Source organism: Barbus barbus (genome assembly GCF_936440315.1).
Source record: "Barbus barbus genome assembly, chromosome: 11".
Classification (NCBI taxonomy): Eukaryota; Metazoa; Chordata; class Actinopteri; order Cypriniformes; family Cyprinidae; genus Barbus; species Barbus barbus.
Genome location: NC_136739.1, coordinates 9,332,875 through 9,360,732, shown reverse-complemented (window position 1 = coordinate 9,360,732; position 27,858 = coordinate 9,332,875). Strand labels below are relative to the sequence as shown.

The 27,858-nt window shown below is 36.6% G+C and overlaps 1 protein-coding gene across 1 annotated transcript in view; it reads right to left on the bottom strand.

Moving 5' to 3' along the window:
• LOC306876731 (neurabin-1-like) overlaps positions 1 to 27,858 on the bottom strand; it is a 57,817-nt gene that overhangs the window by 4,977 nt on the left and 24,982 nt on the right. The window contains exons 3-18 of the mRNA XM_079428098.1: positions 24,172 to 24,304; positions 23,660 to 23,780; positions 18,395 to 18,499; positions 14,486 to 14,609; positions 12,983 to 13,141; positions 12,836 to 12,889; positions 12,519 to 12,748; positions 11,343 to 11,439; positions 11,162 to 11,240; positions 8,431 to 8,582; positions 8,085 to 8,346; positions 7,813 to 7,864; positions 7,596 to 7,667; positions 6,011 to 6,209; positions 1,853 to 1,969; positions 1,273 to 1,461 (exon numbers count right to left, since the gene is read on the bottom strand). Of these exons, the coding sequence (XP_079284224.1) occupies positions 1,273 to 1,461; positions 1,853 to 1,969; positions 6,011 to 6,209; positions 7,596 to 7,667; positions 7,813 to 7,864; positions 8,085 to 8,346; positions 8,431 to 8,582; positions 11,162 to 11,240; positions 11,343 to 11,439; positions 12,519 to 12,748; positions 12,836 to 12,889; positions 12,983 to 13,141; positions 14,486 to 14,609; positions 18,395 to 18,499; positions 23,660 to 23,780; positions 24,172 to 24,304 (2,145 nt within the window). The remainder of the gene's footprint in view (positions 1 to 1,272; positions 1,462 to 1,852; positions 1,970 to 6,010; positions 6,210 to 7,595; positions 7,668 to 7,812; positions 7,865 to 8,084; positions 8,347 to 8,430; positions 8,583 to 11,161; positions 11,241 to 11,342; positions 11,440 to 12,518; positions 12,749 to 12,835; positions 12,890 to 12,982; positions 13,142 to 14,485; positions 14,610 to 18,394; positions 18,500 to 23,659; positions 23,781 to 24,171; positions 24,305 to 27,858) is intronic.

The window sequence follows — 27,858 nt, the reverse complement described above, 5'->3', positions numbered from 1 at the left end:
AAGTTCATGAGGGAGATAAAATACGCATTCTTACAACCGTCTAAAACACATTACCATATAAAGATTGTAAAGTAAACGTCACTATAATTAATCAGCATTAGTTCATAAGCAGTTGCCTGGCATAAATGTATGCTATTCATTTATTGCAAACCGCTCCGAATCAGTTTGAAGCGCTGTTGTTCGAGCCTGTAGAGCGTGCAACAGCAGAGTTTTCCTGCAGTTAGATCAGAACTTTACAATTCAGATGTACACATATATACACAGGACGTCAGTTCTGGCTGGGCATTTTCGTCTCATTTTTATTTGTCGACAAAAATGGCATCAATGTAGATTACTACAGAACTACACAAATGTGCTGTTCACACAAGCAAGTGTTCCTTTTTTTTTTTTTTTACCAGTAAGATATCATTCACTTCAAAATTCAGGTTAACTCTTTAATGTCAATCATCCACCCAATTCAAGTTTCGTCCCATATATCCAAACTTGTATTCTATATATTCAGACTTTCATTCCATATACTCTGAATGGCAGGCCACATTCTATATATATATATATATATATATATATATATATATATATATATATATATATATATATATATATATATATATATATATATATATATATATATATATATATATATATATATATATATATATATATATATATATATATATATATATATATAGAGAGAGAGAGAGAGAGAGAGAGAGAGAGAGAGAGAGAGAGAGAGAGAGAGAGAGAGAGAGAGAGAGAGAGAGAGAGAGAGAGAGATACATATTTAGACAATGGAAATAGAATTTTCATAATGTATTCATTCTTCTTAATTAATCTTTTTTATCTTTTAAATTCTCCTTTCCAAAAAAGGCCACAGCCTATAAATACATTAGACAATTTTTGTTTACATTTATATTAACTACATTTCTTGTAATTTGGGATATTTTGGGGGTAAAAACGTTTCATACAAATGATGTTCCATGCCAGTTTCAGAATATACACAAGATAAAACACTAAATGTACACAATACATTTTGAAAAATATTTTTTTTATAAATCCTTTAGATTTTCTTTTTAATCGTTAATTCGTTTTAATCAGAATCATATCCACCTCTTAAAAAAACAGTAATGTCTAAGCATTCAAAATGAGCCAAAATAAAAATATATTTCTAATTACAATACATACACATGTATTTAAGGCTACACTAATGCCAGTTTTTGTCAGATTAGAAACAGTTCTCTTCCAAATACATCCATGAGAGCACAGCCTACTCACCTTCAGTCTGTCACTGTCCAGGTTGAGGAGCTGCTGTCCATCGATGGCTTGTGTGCTGAACTCAGGTGTGTACTGATCCATGTTCATACCCATCAGCCAATGACACACCTGCTGGGACGTCCAATCAGAGACAGAACGGTTCTGCCAGTGATACTCCTTCCCTGCAGAACAAGGCTCCTCATCCAGCATCTAACACACACACATATCAGCCACGTGAATCTCATGGTAGAAACAGGCATCATTTTATTTAATGCACCTACTTTTTGGTTACTGTAGAATATATGAATGAATGTGGGATGATTTTGGTGCACAAAAGATGGAGTGAATGTAAATCTCACAACATCAAGCATGCATGTAATCCTCTCGGTCATGCAAAACAAACACTACTGTGATCAGCAACATGAAAACACCATCAGCACACACATGCATGCTTCACACTAAAAATAACTACAACACAGGAACGACACAAGTGAAGAGCGGCTGGCACGAGACAATACTTGACCTTCCAGACTGCCTGTTTATGGCAGGAAACGCATGCAAACGAACGGCAGTGAGAGCGTCATGTCTGATCTGCACTCACCTCGCTAGAGGAGAAGGTTAATGTATGAGAGCGGCCTGACAGGTTGGGCTCCACCACCAGCCCAGAAAAATCGGAAGCGGGACTGCTGGGATTCGAATCATCTAGCACTGACAAACTCTGGAACGGGCACAGAGAGCAGGATTTGTTATCCGAACACAAGGATTGGGGAAGCTTCAGCTCTTTAAACCAAAAGAATGAGCTTCAGAGAAAAGAACTTGTCAGCAAGTGTAACATCAACAGTCCTTCAAAATGACTACTGGAAGTATCAGACCGATACACTGACCAGACTGATTAAATCAACAAACATTTGGGTAAATGTTTATATTCGGTGTTCACACATTTTGAGTTATAAGAAATATTCATTATTTAAAAGTATTGACACTGGATATTGGATATATACTGGATATATACAGGACACAGATTTCATGAATCAGTTTGATTCTGATTCACAAGCTCTTGATTCCATCCAATTTTGATCTCGATTAATTTGGTTATAATCAGCATCAGCTACAGTACATGAAAATTTAAAAGAATAGTTCATCCAAAAATGAAAATGGTCATCATTTACTCACCCTCATGTCATTCCAAACATGTATGAGTTTCATTCTTATGTTGAACACAAAATAAGTTCTGTCATGACAAATCTCGGAGAGATTGGCATGGTGATGAACATGACAATGTTTATGTATTTGGTCTTGGCGGAATAGATCTGCTACGCTGCTGCTGCTGCAGAGCAAGTACCGAGACTTGCTACTGCCAATACATCCACAGCATGCTGCTGTAAGCATGTAAGAAATGCTGCTGCTGCAAATATAACACACATGAAAATAACCCCCTATAGCATACATGAATCACCTCGTAGCAGATCTATACAGGTGGAGCTGGGGAAGGTGGAGGGTTTCTGAAGCACGCTGTGAAACTGCTACAACAAGCACTAGTCATATATTTGAATGTTGAGCAGAGAGCTCATTGGCTACCGATACAGGAGAGAACCAATCAGCTGTGCCATGTGATGATGATGTCATTAAGTCAGATTGAGTTAGACCTATCGGAATGCGCCATCTAGAGTTTCATGCCAGAAACTTGTATATATTCTGAAGAACCAAACAGTTGTCAGACCCCACTAACTTCCATAGTAGGGGAAGTCAATAGGGACCATCAACTGTTTGATTACCAGCATTCTTCAAAATATCTTCTTTTATGTTCAACATAGGAAAGAAACTCATACAGGTTTGAAACAAAATGAGTAAATGACAAAAATTACATTTTTGGGTGAACTATTTTTTTTAAGGAATACAATCTCTCAACCAAAAAAGTTCTAAAAGCTCTAAAGCTTACAGGAAAACGTGTCAGTTGGTACATTATTATAATATTCAAGGTTAAAATGAACAAGTCCAAACTATAAAATTCAACTGCTATTTATTTTTAGACATAATCAACATTCAAATAAAATAGAGTTGCTGGTTCATCAAAATGAAGATCAATTAAAATAATGTAATCAAAATTGTCAAGCTAGCCCTATTAATATTGCATTATACTGGGTATTTATAACTCATATCGGTTGACCACCACATACCTACAGCTACTTTTTAGCGACAACTACAACATACTGTAACAGCACAAGACAGAGCAACATAAACCCAACACAATCTCACATGAAAACGCAACTATTTTATGAGGTGGAGATTTCATATGAATTTGTACGATGTATGATTTTTATTAGGGGTGTAATGGTACACGTATACCGGTTTTCCGGCTCGGTAGGAATGTGTACTGAACAAATCTTTTTTTTTTTTTTCAGGAAATTCAAACAATAAATTCCATTATGATGCTCTTTAATGTGGTGCGATAGATCGCCATATAAACGCCTTAGTTCAAATGGTAGCGCAGAGTGCAAGCCAGAATATAAACGCAATGTGCAAAGTTTCCCATAGAAAACCATTAGAAGGAAAACACTGAGCCATTAAGCGGATTGAGTCCATATTCCGGCCTCATCTGCTTGCCCATGTAAACTATGCATCATTAATATAGAGAATATTACTGTTTTAAATATATTAAGGCACTCTAAGTGTTTTTACAACGTTTTGTCGCACTGTTTAATGATTGAAATATTGCCACGGGTGCTTAATATTGATTGCAAATGGCCAAAACTTGCATTTTGTTTACATACCTTTGTTTTATTCTTGTGAGAATTGATCTAAATATTTGCGGCTGTGAAACAGAGGAAAATTGACATGCAGTTATATGGATGTTTTGCCCACCAGGTCTTCGAGCCGGTCACGTGACTGAAAGCTATGAATAGGCCTAGTTCAACAACAAATATCAATTTTATAATTTAGAAGTTAATTTAAAAACTGCATTATGTGCAATTAACATGTTTGAATTCAATTTTTAAGTTATAAAATACAAATATTTAAAACAATTTCTTAAGAGCGTTGATTATTATATTTAAAAATAAATAATAATTAAATTTAAGTTTGGGTTTCTGTTGTTAATTGCAACCTTATAGTAATGTAAAAGGACTCCGGAGGACAAAATTTATTTAAAGAAAGAGCAATTTGTTCAGTAAGCCAATGTTTAACGTATAAAAAAAACAACTATTTTGGTTTAGTTTTTCCACCAGCTGTACCGAAACCATACCGAACCGTGACGTCAAAACCGAGGTACGTACTGAACCATCATGTTTGTGTACCGTTACACCCCTAAATGTTACTAAAAAAGTAAGCACGAAGGTCCACCCATAAACACAACCATCACTGGGGCGCAAGTAGATCGTACAAAAACATACGAATGAGATAACAGTTATGTAAAATAGTTCTGAATTTCAATGAGACTGTGTTGACTAAACCAGATAAGCAGTGTAATGCATCTACATGTTGATTTGACAATAAAAGCCTGTATTTGAAGGCTGAAAAAATAATCACTAGAAGAAAAAGAGTGTGTACACAAATAAAATCTGATTTAATCAGAAGCAGCATCATGCATCTAGTGCATTGCATTCAATAAACACACACACACTAATGTGTTTCTATATTAAAGCTCGACACATGAGGTTTGATATTTAGCAAAATTTTCACTACATTTCTAAATCAAATTTGACATCTATGAGCGCTTATGAGATAGAATATACTGTACCAAATCTAAGGAGCGACTGAACAGAGACGACCAGGAGAGGTTTGTCTGTTCGGGAAAAGGGGTTAATAATATGACATCACATCACTGTCCCAAACCTTTTCCAAACATGCTTCAGCTGGAGCTGATGAAACGGAGAGGTATCAAAGAGCTGCTGAATTCATTTTCTGACACATGGACTTTTACATTACCCCAAAATTTATATTTCACATAAATGCAGCATATTAGAATGATTTTTGAAGGATCATGTGACACTGAAATTCAGCTGTCATCACAGGAATAAATTACAATTTAAAATAAATCTAAATATAATATAATAATAATAATAATAATAAAACAATATAATAAACAGTTTGACAATTTTTTATTCTAATATTAACTTCTAATATTTTAAAATATTACTGTTTCTAGTGTATTTTGATCAAATGAATGCCAGCCTTGGTAAACATAAGAGACTTCTTTCAAAAACTTAAAAAAAAATCTTGTCGACCCCAAACATGTACACTACTTTTATTTTTTAATGAATACAACATAATTGGGTGTCACTTGACTTTTTTTTTAGAGCCCATGCTTTGTGAGAAGCACTGAACTATTATCTAACATTCATTTAGAATGAATACTATCTAGTTTTAAACACATCTAATATCTTAATTTGATCCCTTATGTTTGATGTTTGTGCTCGTTTAACGTATTTTGCAAGAAATAACCAAAAGAAAGAGAAAATCAACTCATATAATCACTTTTTTGTACCGTATGTGTGGAAAGTGCCAAATATTTATATTATTTAGCCCTAAAACGGCAAGGGTCAAGATATTAAGAGTAATATAAATAACAAGATAATAATGTCAGAATTCACATTCCACATCTTAAGAGATAAGTGTTTTATAAATAAAGTTATCATCATACAAAAAAGTCAATTCGTGGTCAATATGTTTTGAAGATCTATAATAGATCTGGACTAGTTTTAATCTATGCAAGAGAATCAATCCTCGAACAGAAGTGCTCTGAGAGATTAGTAGTTGTCACCTTGTTTTTGGAGTTGTGGCTGTGTTCGCTGGCATCTGCACTGGTATGTGGGAGACTGCTGGATGAGGAAGATGGCTCTCTGTCTCTCTCTTTGTCTTTCTCTCCAAACCAGGAGAAGGGCATGCAGGTGGGGATGGAGGTCACGGACTCTGAAGGGGAGACTCGGACCCCCGACTCCTCCAGTAACTCCGCTGAACCCCTACAACATAACATAACACATTGAGACATGAGGAGAGATCATACAAGCTTTGTGTTGTAGAAGTATTTTACCAGGCTTAAGATACTTATTCCAATGGCAACTTTTTTTATTTGTTTACCTGGACCTTTTGATGCACGTGACTTTCACTAATCTATGACACAGCTTGCCTTCAACTTTTGCTTGCAAAAAACAATAAGTAAATAGGAAAAAGTACACAGGAGGACATATGTGGTTTCTAACAGAGGACCCGATTGTAAAAAAGAGCTTTCACATTGACAACTAACGTTAAATGTATTTGGATCCACATCAACAGTTGAAGTGTAAAATTGTCCTCAGTGTGTGTGTGTGTACCTGGTATTCCCTACTTTATAGGGATCAAATGTACAGGGGCGTGTAGCAAAAATGCCACCAAAATTAACAAAAATGCCCCACAAATTCAATATAAAGGGGCAAAAATTGCCCCTGCACAATTAAACAATAGATTGGGGCTGTTGCAATCTATTTAAAAAAAGAAATGTGAAAATGAATGAAAAGTGTCTATTCGCAGAATTATATTTTGATCCGCGCACATACGGCTTTTTACGCATTATTTTATTTGCAGCGTTGAGCCATATAACAAATCACACGCATTTCCGTTGAGTTTAGGAATGCAATGGCCAATCAGAGACACTTAGATTAGTCAGCGCTGAGTTATCGTTACAATGTACATAAAACATTCTTTTTGTAACTTCAGTGATTATAACGAATGTTTTTGCCAGAATATGAGCCGTTTCCCAAACATTTCTGCAGACACAAGACGCAAAAAAAGTTTTTACATGTATTCTATTAATCGACATTAATAATAAGTACAATATCAAGAGCAACAATTGACTATCGCGACTTTTGTCATAATACTGCAGCCCTGTTAGCTCCCGTTTTCAAACGTATAATTTAGACAATGTTTAACAGTCAATTGTTATTGGAAACATTTTTAATTATTTTGATTGATTGAAGTAATTGGTTAAAGTCAAGTATTTGATATTAAAGATAACACAGATACAGTTAATAATGTGGTGATAAAAATTGGCCTCCCAAATGTAAGAAAAAAAAAATGCCCCAGGAAATCAATTCCAGGGGGCAAAAAGTTAATTTCTGACCTTGCCAGAATTATAGTAATACCAGTCATTTTTGCCCTTGTGGGGATATTTTTTTTTTGGTCTCCTTGAGGAAACAAGCTGATAAATCATGCTGAATTAAGTTTTCAGAAAATCTAAAGAATGCAGAAAGTTTTCTGTAAGGGGTAGGTTTAGGTGTAGGGTTAGAGTAAGGGGATAGAAAATACAGTTTGGACAGTATAAAAACCATTATGTCTATAAAACATGGAAACCAAACGTGTGTGTTGTATACCTGCTGTCCAGTGACGCCCTCGTAGCTTCTTTGCTTAGTTTTTTCCCCTTTCCTCCTGATTTCCTTAAACCACTATCAGAAACAGTCAGAAAAATGCATTAAATACAACAACACAATCCTTAATGAACTTACAACAAGAACTAAACAAAAGTTCACTGTAAACCACTTAGTTATATTGTAAATTGCTATGGAGAAAGGTGTGGAATTCTGCTCTAACCCAAAGTCTGGGAATCTTCTTTTTGATTTTCCAGATGCATCATTAGACTCATCTGAAATAAATAAAAATAATTGTATTAAAATACAAACACAGACAAACATCTGATTTCCAGGCTAACATGGATTGATTAGCACTTAATTTTCTATTGATCATGGCAGCAGTGGGGGGGGGGGGGGGGGGGCTTAAAAATTAAGCAGCACAACTATATTCAAGATCGACAATGTTATTGTAAAAAGCTCCATTCTCCTGGGATCCTAAATCCAGCTTGTTACCTTTGACCTCTTTGCCTTTGCCTTTGGACTCTCTCTTCTTTACATTCCGCAGGAAGCTGGAGGGGGAGGAGTCTTTAGGAGAGGAGAGGGCGGGGCCTTGAAGATCCCTCTGCACTGATTGGCTGCTGCTGGTAATAGAACCTTCATCCTTCTGGAGGTTAGCAGGGGAAGATATGACGACCGGCAGGGACAAACTCCCCTGGATTGATCTCCTACGAGGCAGTGGAGACTCGGGACTCACAGACTGACTCTCATCATCACCCTGAGGTCAAAAACAATGTCATTGTTCAAAACTGACGCATTGAATTTTTCACAGCAGTCATGAATTTCTTGAGCTCTGCATGACCTGTGCGCTTCTCGCTGTCGAGCTGAGCGTCTCTTTGAGTTTACTGCGGGACGGTGGCTGTCGTTTGGATCTCTGGGCCAGCTGGGCCTTTGCACGATGGGCGCTGGTGTCCAAACGCTCCGTCTCAGGAACCACCTCACTCCAGTCTGCTCCTGGAGAGCAATGCATGCTTAACTGACAGAGATCCTTCTATATAGAAGCTTCTTCTGACTTCTATATGAACAGTGTTTCATTTATCTCTATGCAACTGACAATGGATAATGGACCATCTGGAGACTTAACTACCTGCTTTCTCTCAGGCCTACTCAAAAATCGGCTATGTTAGCTTATTTGAGACCATGTTTAATAGTTTAATTTTGTTCGCCATTGTTGGTTTACTTTGTATATTTTCTTGTGCTGCTGGGTTTAGTTTCTGCATCTGAAGAAACAGCATCAGTAAACACTGTTGCATAATAATACTGTTGTAGAATAAACAGTATTATTGATTAATGTGGTAAGATATGAACAGGCAGTTAATAAAATAGGATGCATGCTTGAGGCAGGGATGGATCGATCCGATACTCAGGATCGGTATCGGCTCCGATACTGGAATTTCTGCCAGATTGGGTATCGGTCAGACGAGACCGATCCAAATCCGATATTGTGCGTATATTATTCTGTGTTATTGTTAAGCCCCACGAAAGCACAAAAACATTAGAAAGCACCATAAAGTCAAAGTCCAAGTGTTCTGAAGCCGTTCCATAGTTTAATGTGAGGTACAGATGAACATTTAAGTTGTTAAATTCAAGTTCACGTAAATTCTTCTCTTCGCTGCTTGTGTCTGTCATCCTCCGTTCAGCATTCAAACTGTGCCACGTCCGGTTAGTCAAAATCAGTATGCACAGATTTAATAAGCTACGCACCAATATCTCTTTCCTTTGTGCTTTGAACTTCTCTATCCGGAGCTGGGCGCTGTGACTTCATGCTGCTTCAAGCGCATCATTCTGCGCACGGGAAGCCATAAGCGCTTTGTGCCACTCTCTATTGGAGCTTTTCGTATTATAATGCTATTACGCAATGAAAGATTATTTATAGCGTTTCTTGTTCTGTCCTATCAAGGCTATTAATAATCTAATATATAGCACAGTAATGGAGGCAGCAACATTTATGATATATATATGACAGATGGGACTCCTCTATCATATGTCGCTGCCTTCATTGTGCTATACATTTAAAAGAAATGTCTTTTAATTTTGTAGTTTATATTTATAAATAAATACATTTAATTGTTTTCATTAATGTATTTTACAACAATACAAAGAGCAATGTGTAACATTTTACCAGATGTAGTCCTTCGCATATTCACTTTTGTTCCCCACTAAATAATGTTATCACTAAATGTTTAGATTTTATAAAATTGTGCACTCATGATTTTTCTAGAATAAATTTAGCTGCTAAATTATCCACTAACCGACTTTATAATAATATTTTTGTCAGATTATGAATGGCCCTGTTAACACCTGGTCATTTCATGCATTTTTGCTGATCGGACATGTATCTGATTTGTTAAAACGTTTCAATTTGCACATGGCCACAAAGTCGCAAAACGGATATAAATCCGATCTTCAATTCCTGCGCTATATTTAAATGTAACGAAATTCACTTCAAAGAAATCAAAAGATAGGCGCTGCATTTGATTAATTATCAGCTCATTTCAAGATCAAAGACCGCAATAGGAGAGCACGTGGCATCAGCACTGGAAAGATAAGTTTGTCTTGTACTTTTAATGAAGAGTATTGTGTTGATCGTCAGCGTCTTACTTTAAGTTTCATTCGCGGCAGTTTGCGTGTCTTCTGAAGAGATACTCAGCTACTCGTCTGCGGCGATGCGTGTTGCATTAGCGCAGTCATCTTACTATACTAATGTCATATAGCCTATAACACGTTCTCACACGTTTATTTTTATTTTTAACATTTTGGGACAAGTAAAATTTACTTATGTGGTTTCAACAACCAGATGCGTTTACACATGTCCAGTTTTGTCTGGAATGCGGCCCAGACCACCTCCTGAAGTGGTTTGAGCGATCAGATTTATATTACAAAACGCAGGTGTAAATAGCCCCAATATATTTTTTCATGTTATTTTTCATTAAAATGAAGTTGTCTAATAGATTGTGTTTAACACAAAAAAGAGTGACACAGAAGTATAGAAATTCTACATTGATTTAAAAAAAAAATAAAAAAAATAACTGTGCTGGTATCGGATCGGAAATTGGCCGATACTCAGAATTTTCTGGATCGGATCTGAAAAAATTGTATCGTTGCATCCCTAATGCTTTCTCTCATGGATGCTTTTTCTCACAGACATTATGCAAAAAAAATAAAAAATCAGTAACCCTATAAATGTCTCAAAAACACCAGCCTAGTGTTTTAAAACATGACTACCCTTGGATAATAACCAATTAAGAAATGCAACCAGTTAATTCAGGATTAAAATGACCCTGGACTTAAATATTTTGTGTGTGAAAAGTCAACGGCATTTAACATATTATTTAGCATAATTATGCATATATTTCATGTTGCTGTTCCTCTCTGCAGCAGTTTTTATGTTTCTATGACTGAGCCCAACTGGTTTTCGCATCTTATAACTTCAGTCTGCATGTAATATCACGCAGGCTCAGGATGACATTACAATCAATTAATCCTGCTTTGATTTAGACAGCCATTAAGAAGCACTGAGATCTTTAACTCACCCAGCAGAATTGAATCTGCAGACTTACTGCCCGACAGTGGAGACTTGTGATGACCGCTGCCAGATTCAAGATTTGCCAGCTACACACACACAGACAGATTGATAGGTAGGAATCAGAGAACATGAAGGCTTTATGTGCGAGTTCATTTCTGTTGCCGCTGATAAGTGAAGTGTGTTCTCACCCTGCGCTGCAGATCCTCTATCTGAGTTTTATACTTGGCCTCTCTCTCCTCCAAAGTTCTCCGTAAGTCCTCCTCCCTCTGCTCATACTCCGCCTCTCTGGCACACACACAGCCAATCAGAACATTTGTTTCTAATTTCTGCACTGATTAAAAAAAAAATGGTATTGAGGGTGGAGAGAGTGTTGGTTATTCACTCCCCCATCTACAATCCCTGCCGGACCTGAGACTCGAACCCATAACCTTCAGGTTACAAGTCCAACTCTCTATCATTAGGCCACGACTGCCCATAATATGTTTAGATATGCAAATGACGCATTATCTCATTTAATATAAACACATTTTGCATACATTTCCAGAACAAAAATATGAACACTGCATAAAGTGAAGTTCAAAATTCTGGTTTCATTTTGTTGACACATTGGAGGTAAATGTTGTTTTTGTTTTTTTTTAACTGAGGGATTATTGGAGATCTCTTTTATCACTCCATATATCAGAAAATACTGTCAACAGCCAGAGTTTTAATCACCATGTTTTAGGAATAAAATGTTAGATAAATCAGGTAAATGATATATGAAGACTCCTATAAAAACACTCAGAATACAGATAATAAAACTGTAATGCTAACTGAAGTGGATCAGTGCATGAAGGAAAAAAACTCAAGAAAACAACCTTTAAAGATGTGTATTATAATTGAAATCTATAGAGACAAATGAAACAAAAACTTAAATGTGTATTTTGGATGTTTTCTCTCCACTAGTCTGAAAGAAGATATGCTATGGAAGCAAAATAGCCCAAAATCTTAAAACTGAACAGTTCATGACAAAACAGTGGATTTTGCATGTAGTGTCTTGCTGTAAGTGACATTTAAGCCCTGTTTCAAATGGTTAGTTGACCGTAAAGGCTTCTCACTGTCATGTCAATTAAAATCTGTAAAACTTTGTACTGTGAAACTGAGAAGAAAATTTGAAGAACACAATACTGTGAAAACATACTTTGACTAGGGGCTGCCACAAAGGACAAAAAAGTGCTATTAATGCTCCAAAAACCCCAAGTTCATGCAAGTCACAGACTATATACAGAAAGTTTTGAAGTTATTACAATTAAGACATTGCATGATGATCAAAAGCAGTTAAACTTTATACTAATGGAAAGGTTAGTGCTGATGTCACCACTCACTTCTGCTGATAGTCCTTGAGCAGTTTCTTGGCTTTGCTGTATTTTTTATCTAGCGCTTCATATTGGCTTTGCGTGTCATTGAGCTGTTCATTGATGCTTTTACAGAGAGCCTGAGCCTCCAGCCATTTCTTCTCCATCTGAGCGATTCTCTCAGAGTTCTCCTGAACGCTCCTCTCTAACTGAGCTTCCCTCGCCTCCCACGCCGCACGCTCCTCTGACGACTCTCTCAACTGCAACAGCAACAAAACCTTATCAATCAAAACACAGGAAAGCTGTATGTTTGATATAAATGGATAAGATGGTTCATAAGTCCGTACTCTCTCTTTCAGTTCGTCCACTTCAGCTTCTGCAATGGTGTGTTTTATCTGGAGCTGAAATTAATATAGAACATATACAAAATTAAGAAATCATTAATGGCAATCTATTAAAAATAAGTGAAATGAAAAGCACCAAAAGTCTGTTACCTCTTTAAATCTGAACGTTAGTTGAGCGGTGTCCATGTTTGACGGCAGGAACATTTCCTCGCTCTCGGGCAGATCGTACACTTCCACATTCCTCCTGCCAAAACTCGAACCAAGGATGTCATCCTCTCCCCCTTCCTCCTCATCCTCGTAGGGCTCGTCCTGTCATGACATCAGAGACACAGACATGATATAACGCACAAATCAAGAAACGGCCAGTCCAAAAATAGAGCAAAGTTAAGAAATAAGTTATAAGTAACTCAAGTATAATGAAAATCGTGAAAACCGCTGGTGAAACATTAACATTTCAGAATTCAAAAGCTTAACATACCTGCACGGGTACCAAAAACACAGTGGTTCAACACAGGTGTAAACCCCACTACGATTTTGAATAGACTCACGAATCTGTTTCCTCATTCGGCATGGTGGATTTTTACATATTTTTGCATACTTGTGAACATTCAACAAAGAAGTTCTGGCTAAAAACGTCTGAAGGTATTTCTTTAACTCAGCTGTGCAGTATTCCAGTCTAAACGTGCAGTCAAATTAGAAAAACTTTGGCAAAATGTTGCAGGAGAAAAAAGTACATTTTCAATAGCGCAGCAATGCATAAAGCACAACTCACACACACAAGTCATTTTCAAACAAATTTGCTTTCTGCTGGTCAACACAGCAATTTCCCATGGTCCTGCGTTTTCCTATTGAAATGACTGGATTTCACAGAACAATGGTAATTGTGACTGCACCTTAAAACCTGACAATCCAAGACCCAAATCAACCTAAAAAGGTATGTCTGGACTGAGTTGGCAAGGTTTGACTAGTTGACTAGTCATATTAGGTCCTGCTGGTAGATGTCAAATAAACCAAAGTATGTTTCTTTATAGAAATCATAAATATTATGGGGTAAAGCACTAACTGATGAAGCAAGCAAATTATAATAAATGCAAATGCAAATAAAAATAAATAGAATTATAATAAATGCACCGAGTCTTTGGGATCTATGAATTAAAATGCACAGGAACAAACAAAATCTTACTGATATTGATCTACAAAGTAAATTAAATAAATAAAAAATATCACTCCAACAGTGCTGGGTAGTAAGTGATTACATGTAATCTGGACTGTGTATTCAGATTCCAAAAATGTAGCGTTTATGATTAGAATAGATTACTTTTTAAAATACTTCAGATAATAATAAGATTAGTTAGATTACTTTTGTATGGATTACATGATAACAAATTGCATTACACAATGGCAGTAAATTGTTCATAATTTATTGATTTGTTTATGTTGGTTAATAATCATATTATTTGTCTTTTTTATTTATTAATCTATAAACAAGTTAGGTTAACTGTAATCTAAAAGTAATCCAAGAAAACATGTGAGTAATCTAGAGTACATTACTGACTACCTTTTGATGGTAACCTACCCAGCACTGCACTCCAAACGTGTACAATGTGTTAGCACTGATGTAAGAAAAAAGCCCATGAGTTGTGTTTGACTGACCTCTTCAGTGGACTGCTCGTATGTGTCGTCCACTTGCTGCTGCTGCCGCTCCTGCTCCAGGGTTTCACTGATCAGTCGTGCCACCTCACTGAGAGTACCTGGCTTCTCTCGGCCAATCAGAAACCTGAACGGGGTAATTGACAGGTGAGCAAGGCAGAAACAAAAGGAGGATTACGTCTATAACGTATACTGATCTGCGTACATCAGGTAGAGAGGAAACAACGGAGCCTGTGTGAGTGTGTGCATTGTTTATTTGCATGTGGTGAACTCATTTAGCCCAGAGCAGAGGTCTCCTAACCTGCTCCTGGAAAGCTACCTTCCAGCAGGCTTCAATTCCAACCCTGCTCCAATACACCGGTCTGTAATTATTAATTGACCCTGAAGACCTTGATTAGCTGGTTCAAGTGTGGAGAATCTTATAGATCCAGAACCTATAGTTCTTTACATGCAATCTAGAAATCACATAATTTACTATGCCATAAGATGACTGGCCTCTGCTGATTCTGCAGCCAGTGAAATTGCTTGCTCAACATTTAAAGTGCCCCTATTATGGATTTTTGAAAATTACCTTTCATGCCGTGTGTAACACAGCTCTAAGTAAATGAAAGCATCCTGCTAAATTTTTAATCTGAAAGTGCACCGTGTATAAAGTTATTGTCTCTCAAAAGAAAGAAAGAGTCGACTGAATCATTGAAACGAGTCGTTTTTAAAGTGCCCCCATTATGCCATTTTTAAGGTTGCTAATATTGTTTTAGGAGTCTCCTAAAACAGGTTTATATGCATGCAAGGTCAAAAAAACGTACTCAAAAAATAGATTTCTAAATGATTCGTAAAGGACTCGTGCGAAGCCGTTAGAAGAATAACTCTCTCTAAACCCCTCCTTTCCATGAGCCCTCACTGCTGTGATTGGTCAGATGGCGCAGTCCTCTGTGATTGGTCTACAGCGCACAGTGCGTGTCGGAAATGAAATGCCCATTGCCATAACGGAATGACAGCCCTGGAGACTTGTCAATACATAGAAAAGATGGTATCGATTGTACCTTACCAATTCGTGCCGGAGTCTGATGATGAAACGGTTGAAGTGGCTGATCGACAAGAGACTGATTCGCAAGCAAGACTGGAGCAGGACGTTTCTCAGTGGTATGTGTCAAGTGTTAAGTTTGTGGTAATTATAAAATGTGATAGCAAGTTGTTCGCGACGTAGAACGTGGGCGGAAATTATGCAAATGTATTACTTTGTGACGTACAGCCGTGACAAAGTAAGATTTGAATTCCTGACTACTCCTTTAGGCAATTGACCTATCGGTAAGCCCCTTCCCTCAAACAAAGACTAGCCAATGGCAGTCGAGTATCAGTTGCACGGGGAGCGGAACTCAGACATCTTTAGGTTTCAGTTCCATACATTGGAAGATTCGAAGCTTGCATCGGTTTTTATGGGGTTTATGCTTCAAAAATGGAAAAACGATGTGCCTGGGGTACTTGTAACACTGATTCCAGGTATCCTGAGAGGATGGGCAATATAATTTATTTTATAACAGTTCCTGAATCCAAACAAAACAGAGCAAAATGTCCCTAAGCATTCAACCCCAATACAAATGAAGACAAAGACGTTCATTTTCTGGTTGTCATGCACTCATTAAGCTACAATTTTCATCTGCTCAAGCAGGACGTTAATGCTATCTTGTGCTTTAGCATGGTATCTCTGACAGGCTTACTGACAGGTCAATTGCGAGCAGACTCTTTTTTTTCTTTTTGATAGACAATAACTTTATTTATCGTGCACTGTCGGCTTCACAACTTTGCAGATAGTTTGTTCACATACAGCTACATGACCCACTGCATGAAAGGTAATATTCGAAAAGGCATAATAGGAGCACTGTTTTTAAAATGTATCCCAAGCCGTTTCATGTTGACGTCAACATGAAACATTAGCATATTGCCCGCCCACTTGTTTGTCTTTTCACGTTGGTCTGAATGAAAATGCTAATTCATTCTTTGTCACTAGGTGCCGCTTTTGGAGCGGTAAAAATTGCGGTTTCCCTGGTAACGGCTGTACACAAAGCTTTATCAGGCATTACAGGCATGATGAAATGAAAATGAGACCAACTGGACCAATCACTGCAGATTAGCTTCACACAAAGGAGGGGCTTGGAAAAATGAATTGAGTGAATCGTTTGGGAGTCGTTGAGCAAGTAAGGTAAAAAATAAATGCATATTATAAGACAATGAAAGTGTTTTTGACCTTGCATGCATGTCAACCTGTTGTTGGGGACTCCCAAAACCAAAATATGAACTTTTTATTAACCATAATAGGGGCACTTTAAATTGTCTGGTTCAGTGTTCACTGTAAGCTGGTCCTGAAGCACAGAAACCCTCTACCTCCCTCAGCTCCACCTGTCTATCATTCACGTATGCCTGTTCATTCAGCATATCGTATATGGTCACAGCAGCATGTCTGTTAGCAGTAGCAAGTCCAAATTTGCTCTGCAGCAGTGCGTGTAGCAGATCTAGTCTGTTAAATACATAAAACACAAACAGTTGTATCCATTAACGTGCTAAAAAGATTCTGAGTTGTCATGATTGAACTGTAACTATAAATATTTAATAAACATTCTAGTGCAATGAGAATAGCGAAGCCCACACCACATCTATTACGACAGAGAAACAATATTTTGGACTCATTTTCAGAATTATTATTTTTTTGATAAACGCTAAAATGCTGGTTATATAATCTTTACTTTATTGTTCATTCTGTTTGGACTGTTGGGGCAGGGATATGTATATTTTCTCCACGGACTACAGATTCCATGACTATCTGTGGGGACTGATGTGTATACGGTGGATAGAAGATAATTTACTGACTTCCAAATACTATGAAAGTCCATGGCTACCAGCAACTGTTTGGTTACCCACATTATTCAAAATATCTTATTTTGTGTTCAACAGAAGAAACTCTTACAGATTTGAAAGTGGAGGGAGAAAGAACTTACATTTTTGGGTAAACTGTCCCTTTAAAGAGCATGAGCATTTACAATCCTAAAATCCCCAAAAAACTTTATAAAAACTAAATTTTTTTTGATAACATAACTAGCAACTGTGTAGTTGCATATTACACATCAACAATAAGATAGTAATTACACTGATTTAAAGTCAGCATGAAATTAAAATTTGCTCCATTTACTAAATGCATGTTATTGACGATTCATCCCCTTTTGAGCTTGTAATTTTCAAATTAAACTGCCTTTAGTCATTCTTCCAGTGAAAAGACAGACTTAAGTGCAGTGTAAAATGCACACATCGGATACGGGTCACTTTTAAAAGAAATGTAAGCAAGTCCTCCAAACAAATCGGATATAGTCACAACATCGGAATTGGTCATCAAGACTTGCATTGTAAATGCAGCCTTAGTAGTGACGTATGCCCAACTACTTTCAGTGTGTTTTAACCCTGTCCCTGCAAGCTGACTTTCTCTCCCTTTTTGAGTGCAACAACCACATCTCAAAATTCCTATTAACAAAAGGTAATGTCCTGCCTCACATACATCAACATACGAACAAAATCTGTTGCTAATTCTGTTTCCGACTTTAAGTCTCATGCCTTATCACAAGCCTTTTTCATCATATAAAAACAACAGCTACTGTAGGTCAATTTATATGTCAGTCAGATGGTCTAATCCTACATGTTTGTATGGGGTTTAAGGTGTGATGTGGACCACATTGCATAGACAAAAGTCTGACAACACAAGAAATTAAGCAGACATCTGTGATGACATTTGTGGTTATAGCATGCAGCACCTAATGACCACACTAAACTAGGCTAAATGTGAGATTTGTCAGTTCTTTCATAAAACTTCTAACCCATAATAGAAGATGTGATGTTTATGTAACTGATAGACAGAGCAGGACCAACCTTACAGTTCCCTTCGTGTTCTTCAGGACGGTCGCAGCAAAGAGTTGCGTCACACCAACCAGACTGATGCCATCCACCTCCACAATCTGATCATTCACTTGGACCCTGGAACAGAATATGACAATGTTTAAGACATTATGATGACATAAAAATATTGATTTCAAACAGTATGTCTCTTAAAGCAACCATCAATGTAAACATAATTACACGGAGAACAAACACTTCAAACCACTGTTGCGAAATGTTATATTTAAAAGTAAAATTAAATTGCTATATTAAGTTTGCATTATTGTTTATTACTAATAAAACAGAACATAATGGGATTGTTTTGTCTAATGAAAAGTAGTCTTTTAGATATGTTTGCCTAAAGTGTGGATAGATTTTTCTTTAAAAGAGGTATCTGCTCTCCAAAATAGTAGTGTTGCACGATGTACTAAAAAGGTATCGTGATGCCCTGCTTTTAAAATTCCACATTTTACTAGTACCGGTTTAGCGTGACATAAATATTAGTTAATGTAATGATAGTGCTACTACTAATAAAAATATTAAAACAATATTTAAGGAATATTTTCCAGAATTTATTTAATAGAAAATTGTATATACAGTGTTTCTGAATATTTAATATAAAATCTAATTAATATTTATAAAATAATTAAACATGCCTTTTTGATTGTTAAAATTTAATGAAACTTTTAAAGTTGAATTAATGGAAAACAGATTCTTAGAATTTGAGAAAAGTAAAACTGAATTTGAGAAAAATAAAACGTATTTCATAGGGCCTTAATTTATTTTGTGTTAAACTTTCAATAAATTGCTGTTAAACTGTGCAAGTTTCATGATTTCAATTAATTTGACATGCTTTTGGATTAATATTTTATGTAAACATTAAAATAGAGTCTAAAAAATTAAAAGAAAAAACGGAATCCGGGAAAAAAAAAACATTTTGTATTTGTCCTTTAGTTTGTTACTTGCATCCATGTTCTTATTAATAACAAAGATAAAACTTTTCCTGTTGCTCTGTTTTTGTCATAGTATCGGTTCAGTAGTAGGATTGAGATACTTTAGTCGGGTATCGTACCGAAGTCAAAATTCTGGTATCGTGACAAGACTACAAATTAATCTAAATTGCAAATGCGAGGTCCCATGGCATGCACTCACGTTTCAGTGCATTACGGTAGCACTACCAGTCAGAAGTAGTGGAATAATTATAATATTGGAAAATATAATATTTAGGGCTGCACAATTAATCGAATTTCTAATCGCGATTACGATTATGAATGCCACGATTACATAATCGTTCAAAGCCACGATTACAAAAATAAACAAACAATTAAAAATGCCCACTTGCATTATTCTGTGTGCTTAAGAGGTGTTTGCAGCGCAGAGTTTAACAAACTCAAACACACTAGATAAAAGACATTTTGTCTAACTGATAGTCATTGTCACTCTGTTGTGCATGATAGATATGTTAAACGTCAAACGTGTCAAAAGCGGAACAAAATATTGGTACTCGTTTGAACTGCTCGCCACACTGACCTTTTATCCGCTCGCCTCAAAAGAAAACAGCGCAGCGCGAGCTTACAGCGAATGCGTTTATTACAGTGACCAGTCACGATCATGTGTTAAACGCTGTGAAATCCAGTAAGAAGCACTCGAGTTCAGCGCAGAGTTCTCCAGAACAAATCACGCCTCTTTAATTTAAACTAGTTTAAAGCCAAATAAATCGGAGCTGTTATTCTCATCAACACTGATGTTTCAATCCACAAATCACCCACATTTACCATCGGTGGCAGAAAAGTAGGATATACATATTGAGTATTATTATATTATTAATATACTAAATATGTTAAAGGAGTAATGGAATATAATTACATTATTTTGTTAATTATTCTATCAGTTGATGTGGATTTGTAATAGGCTACTGTTTTTCAATGCAAACACCATAGAAACCATATAGTTAGGCTACTTTTTTACCCTGATAATGAGGTGCTGTACTTTTGGTTATGTATAAAAGATGAGGCTGCTACCGTTTTCACAATGGTACTGTCAAATGTACATCTGCATCCCAACTCAAGCTCCTGTTCTAATGTGCATTTCTAGAGACAAAACTTGTAATATTACATGTTCAGTGCTACCAAATCAGGTGCTGGTGCCACTGCTCTCGAATGTTAGTCTGAAGCCCTGATAATATAAATTGTATTGTAATATGTTACTGTAATTTGAAATTTAGTCTGTTTAATTGTAAATGAAATATATAGCTTTAGTAGACCATTTTTTTTATTTTAGTTTTAGTATAACATTATTATACCATGCATAAATTTTACCTATTTTTATTTAAAGAAGAAACCAACCAATGTATAGTTGACATTTGAGGCTCAATGCTATAGAAAAGCAATAAAAGTTCTGGAAGAGTGTTTTCAGCCTTTTTTTTTAAATACATATTTTATATAAAAATATGGCATGCAGCTTCAAACAATGGCATAAATCTATTCAAAATAATCGTTATTGACAAATCGCAATTACAATCTAAAGGGAGTAATCGACAATTATGATTCTTGTCATAATCGTGCAGCCCTAATAATATTACGGATTATATTACGGATTATAATTATGATTATGTTTTAAAATGTAATTTATTCCTGTGATGCAAAGCTGAATCAGCATCATTATTCCAGTCTTTAGTGTCACATGATCCTTCAGAAATCATTCTATATGCTAATTTTTTTATTTATTTATCTAACTTAACCTAAACGTTTGAGCTCCAAACAAGCTCCAAAACATACAGTAATGAAACCCTCCACATATGGTCACTCTTACAATGCAAAATATCTATATCTCTACAGGTACATCTCAAAAATTAGAATATCGTGAAAAAGTTCTTGTAACTTTCATATATTTTATATTCATTACATGTGAAGTAAAACACTTCAAAAGTTTTTTTTTGTTTTAATTTTGATGATTAGAGCTTACAGCTCATGAAAGTCAAAAATCAGTATCTCAAAATATTAGAATATTTACATTTGAGTTTCAGTTAATGACCATCCCTACAGTATAAATTCTGGGTATCTCTTGTTCTTTGAAACCACAATAATGGGGAACACTGCTGACTTGGCAATGATCCAGAAGACGAACATTGACGGGTAAGTCACAGAGGGTCATTACTGAAAGGTGTGGCTGTTTACAGAGTGCTGTATCAAAGCATATTAAATGCAAAGTTGACTGGAAGGAAGAATTTGGGTAGCAAAAGGTGCACAAGCAACAGTGATGACTGCAAGCTTGAGAATACTGTCAAGCAAAGCTGATTCGAACACTTGTGAGAGCGTCACAAGGAGTGAACTGAAGCTGGAGTCAGTGCATCAAGAGTCACCACGCTCAGACGTCTTCAGGAAAAGGGCTACCAAGCCACTTCTGAACCAGAGACAACGTCAGAAGCGTCTTACCTGGGCTGTGGAGAAAAAGAACTGGACTGGTGCTCAGTGGTCCAAAGTCCTCTTTTCAGATGAAAGTAAATTCTGCATTTAATTTGGAAATCAAGGTCCCAGAGTCTGGAGGAAGAGTGGAAAGGCACAGAATCCATGTTGCTTGAAGTCCAGTGTGAAGTTTCCACAGTTAGTGATGATTTGAGCTGCCAAAGGTACCAAAAGCTGGTTCAGTGTCCATGGTGTTACTGTGTTTGATTGGCCAGCAAACTCGCCTGACCTGAACCCAATAGAGAATCTATGGGGTATTTTCAAGAGGAAGATGAGACACTAGACCCAACAACGGAGATGGCCTGAAGGTCGCTATCAAAGCAACCTGGGCTTCCATTACACCTGAGCAGTGCCACAGGCTGATTGCCTCCATGCCACGCCGCATTGATGCAGTAATTCATGCAAAAGGAGGCCCAACCAAGTACTGAGTGCATAGAAATGAACATGCTTTTCAGAAATCTGACATGTTTAAAATATCATTTTTTTATGGATCTTATGTAATATTCTAATTTTCTGAGACACTGAATTCTGGATTTTCATTATCTGTAATCCATAATCATCAACATTTCAAGAAATAAAGGCTTGAAATATTTCACTCTGTGTAATGAATCCATATAATATATGGGTTTCACTTTCTGAAATGAATGACAAAACATATTGACCTTTTTCATGATATTCAAATTTTTTTAGATGTACCTGTATAATTCTTCAATCCATCTAATTTGCACCATTGTAAATGTGCTGCTAAATACTGCACTGTGACATGTGAAATGCATGTCACATCATACATCACACATTTCTGTGCAAGGCACAGATTGCTAACACTTCCCACACCTAATCTGACCCACAAACTATAAATCATAACATGTTTATGACAGACACCTCTGAGGCCTGATACCCAGCAGGGTCACTTTTTCCAAACAGCAGTAAGTATTTCAAACAAAGTCTGCTTTAAAAAGCCCTTTAGCAGTTGGCAGCGAGTGCTGAGATTCACAGGAAAGAGGAAGAGTGTGTTTTCTGTGTTGTGGCAGTCATAAATGCAGTGGTTTGGGCAATGTTTCACAGCCCATCAGACAGGTGTGTCCTGCTCCAGCTGACCCCAGGAAGCAGCAAAATCATCCCCACAGGGCTCACCAGCATATATACCGTTCAAAGGTTTGGTGTCGGTAAGATATTTTAATGTTTTTGACACTTAGTCACTTATGCTCACTAAGGCTGCATTTATTTGATAAAAACACAGTAAAAACGGTAAGATTGTGCGATATTATTTTTAATTGTTTGAAATGAATACAAGTTCAAATGTAATTTATTCCTGTGATCAAAGCTGAATTTTCAGCATCATTACTGCAGTCTTTAGTGTCACATGATTCCTCAGAAATTATTCTAATATGCTGATTTGCTGTTCAAGAAACATTTCTGATTATTGTCAATGTTGTGCTGCTTAATATTGTTGTGGATACCACAATACATTTTTAATAAATAACAAAAGAACAACCATTTTTGATACAGAGTTGTTTTGTAACAGTGTAAAAGTCTTAACTGTTATATGCTAATTTAATGTGTCCTTGCTGAATAAAATTATTCTTCGCTCAAGAAAAAGGACTGATTAGGACAATATTACAAGCACACAGTATCAGGGCCAGTTGAGGAGATGTGTGGTTTTACTTTTCCAAGCAATCAAGACCTGTTTTTTCATCTAAAGGATCCACAGTGAATCCATTCACTCAACAGTGAATCTCTGCTTGTTCTTAGAAATTCTATTCTGCCAGTCCAAATGGTAATCTAAAGATCTCACCTGCCATCTCTCTCTGCAGCTCCGTCCTGCGTGATGGTCTTGACGAAGATGCCCAGTTTCTCCAAACCCTGATCTGCCCCAACACCCATCCCTATAATACTGATCCCCAGCCCTTTATCACCTACACAAAGAGAAGAGAAGAGAAGAGAAGAGAAGAGAAGAGAAGAGAAGAGAAGAGAAGAGAAGAGAAGAGAAGAGAAGAGAAGAGAAGAGAAGAGAAGAGAAGAGAAGAGAAGAGAAGAGAAGAGAAGAGAAGAGAAGAGAAGAGAAGAGAAGAGAAGAGAAGAGAAGAGAGAGAGGGGTAAGTTTGTCTTCATTTTTTTTCCCATTGACTTTAGAATCGAGCAATGACTGATGCAGACATATTCTAACATTTACAGCTAAATGTTAGATAAATCCATTTATATTTTATTCCAGGTGCAGAATATGTTGTTTTAAAGAGTGAAGTATGACTGATTTTTAATCACTCAATCTCAGAGGGAGTTGAAGTATTTTGTGAAAGACAGCCTCACCTTTCTCGATCTCCACGGGAAACACATCCATCTTCTCCACCCGTTTCTCCAGCTCGTACTCTGCAGACGCCGCCACAGGATCCACATCATCGTTCCTCCGGTCGTACTCTTCATTAGAGAATGTGCTGTACACCTGAAGCCCCAGAAACAACTGTCAATTACAGCTAATAACACGCAATAACTTTTCATTCGCTTTCATAATCTTTCAGAGTGCTTATTAAGATGAGAGCCCTTCCTAATTCACTGGTCAGCATTTCAGTCATTGCAAAAACATTGGATATATCAATGAAACCAAAACATCTACAGTCCTGCCAAAGAAAGGCTTCCTTTCTGCTACAATATCAGCCCAGAGAATGCAGCTATTATCTGCTACAGAGAAAATCACTTAGTGCACACACAATCATTTTTTGGAGATGTATCCATTCTTTATAGCCAGTGAAGTTTTACAAAATCAGTGAATATACAGTGAATTTATATGATGAACTGATGCAGTGTGGCTGTGTCGATAGAAACAGTCTAATGAAGAACAAGCAACAATCATAAAACACATTTAAAAAATGCATAACCAACTTTAGTCAACATATCAAACTCATAAACATAATATAAACCTCAGTGAACTAAGCCACAGCTGAGAAAGTGAGAGGATATGGAAAGAAAACTTGTTTTTTCCAATTAAATTATACTTGCATAATTTAATACACAATTTACTTAAAAGCTTTCTTCATCCCACAGTTAAAACTGTTATCATTTACTCCCCTTATCACTCACTCAACTTATTTTCATTAATGGAACACGTGTCATAATGTGACTATGACAGAGGTACACTTTTTTATGCCTCACATATTGGACTAATGTTTTTGTTTTTTAATTACTTTATTATAATTAGTAATTTATTATTTGGAGTCTGACAGTCCATATGTACATTTATTTATGTATTATTTATGTATGTACGTAATTTTCTTTGCAAAACAATCCTACAATAGTTTTACAATAGTTGCCCTTTTTTGTTCCAGAGAAGAAAGTAAGTCATACAGGTTTGGAGCAATATACAAATTTGAGTAACAATTACAATTTCCTTTTTTGGCTGAAGTATGCCTTTAAATAGTCTAAATGTATGTATGTGTGTGTGTGTGTGTGTGTGTGTGTGCGTGTGTGCGCGCGTGTGTGTGTGTGTGTGAGAAATAGGATCGAGTGAATGAAAGCGGATTAAGCCTGAACACTGAGAGAGGAACAATAAAACATTGGGTTTGAGTAAAATGATCTCACTGGGCTCCACTAATTATATTTTATCAGTCTGAGAGTAGAAATTTGAGGGGAAACTCAATATAAAATGAATCCAACAGTAGACTGAGTTAAACTAGCCTAAATAGTATTATTTAGTGGAGACTGGAGAGACACACAGACTGGGCTCCAAAGTTTGAATGAACAAAGTCAAAGCTCAAATCTTTGCCAGCTCTTTCTCTAGCTCTCTCACACACACACACACACACACACGTTTGCCTCCGAGGCTCTGTAGATCTGAAGAGAAACTCAGGTATGTCTCTCTCATTACATTAGACTCATTCGGAGCAGGAGACGGAATGAGATCAGTCCACTGATAAGGACTCTTTCAGGAGTGTGATTTAACCAGGTAAACATTTCCTGTGTGTGGACCACCTGGAGCATGTCAGAGCTTGAGCGACTACACATTAACACACATCCACAGCAGGCCAGCAGCAGTCAGTCTGCTCATCTGAGCAGCGCCATACTTTGATCAGACATGAAACAGACATTATCATCATCATAATCCACCTGAGAACTACAAACGTTTCCTAGGAAGGAAAGAGACCGATAGCAACACCACTAACCTCTCTTTCTGTGGAGGTTTAGAGGGCTTCTCCAACTCCAGTTTCAGGGGGAAAGAACATTTTAGAGGCGTCCAAAGTATTTTGCAATCTTGGTTTATAGCATTGAGGGTTGTGGTTTGAATTAAAGATGCCGATTCAAAATTAGGAGCAGAAAAAGAGTCGGTTTATTACTGAGAACCATCTACATCACAGCACAGAAAACAGCGCTGCTAGTCACTGCAAATGTGCTGAGCTCTGATGTGATGAATTACATCAGAATATATCAGCATGATGCCAAATTAACTGAAAGTTCAATAACAGCACAGAGGCAGCTCACTGGTTTCAGTCACCATTCTGGAAAGCTACATGTGTGAGTACAATGCCATGTTTTTTTCTTTAAAATATTAATTAGACAGTACGACACTTTCCAGCAGACAACATTTTGGTCTTTTAAATAAGAGTTCAGTGTATCAGGTCTTCCACAGACCACCCAGAATATTTATTAAAGCCGAACTAAAAAGCAGCTCATCCAGGAATCGTTATGATAAAGATGCCACAACCTAGGGCTGTGCAATTAATCGAAATTCAATTTCAGCCTCCAACGATTATAAAAATACAATAATCGAGATAAAACGATTATTGCGCCCCATTCTGCCCCCTTTCCAGTCGTGCGCGTTCATTCCTCAAAAACCCTTTTTCACGCGTAAATCAGTAAAATCACATAACGTGACTTTTGAAAAATGGAACGTGCTTGAATTATTAAAGTTGATTAGATTTATTAATGTTTTTAAAAGCGTGAAAGAACTGCTGTTCCTCAGGAGGATATCTGTGTATGCGCTCAGAGACGGAGCAGAGCAAGGACACGTAAAGTCATTTTTTAGCCGATCCTGGACGTATGCCTTAACGGTCAAATACACGCAAAAATGTGTCAAAATGCAGCACCTAGTGATTATTCACGCAAACCCTCGTCGGTTATGTAATAAATGAATGTAAACAGATGAGAATGAAAATATGCGTGTAATAGTAAATTGGATCCTTGCGGCTCTTAAAGTGACAGCGGGCTAATATTCCTGCTGCCGACTGTGTGCTTGATATTAATCAAACAACTAAAAAGACAAAGACAAAAATAACTCGCTGCTCTTCACAGAAGGTCTTTTGTAGCTTTAATAAGAAACAAAGGAAGTTTAATTCTTACAGTGAAGACTATGCTGTTTTATTTTACATTTGATTATTCAATTTCTATAAAGTAGGCTGTTAACTTAATACTTTAAACTTGCATTCAATTTTTTTTGGTTATATGGCCCACTAATAATCGTGTTAAATAATTGTGATTACAATATTGACCAAAATAATCGTGATCATGATATTTGTAATAATGAAGCAGCCCTACCACAACCATGATCCATTATCTTAGGACCACCCACATTTACATATGATTCATGTATCTGTTAATTGGTGAGTCCTGATGAAAGACAATTTAGTCTTTTTTGGTTAGTAAGACTTAACCAGTCCTAGCAGAGCTGATTTGCATAGATGTCTTAAAGGTACAGCAGCAACAACTGTCTGCACTGAAAAAAATTATACTACATTTAAGGTAAGTGGTTACAAACCGTTTATTTTAGCTACTGTATATAAAAATAAAATAACTTAAAAATTAGTCAACTAAATGTGTTTATTTAAATGCAGTTAAAATAAATCGATTGCACCTACTAACCTCAAGAAAATTTAGCAAATTCAATTAATCATTTTTTTCAGTGCGTGTACTAAATTACAACATCTTCAGATGTGAAAAATCTTGACTAACACAGGATTCAACACTAAGAGCTGGCCCAGGGCCAGTGTGAAAGATGGTATGCATAGT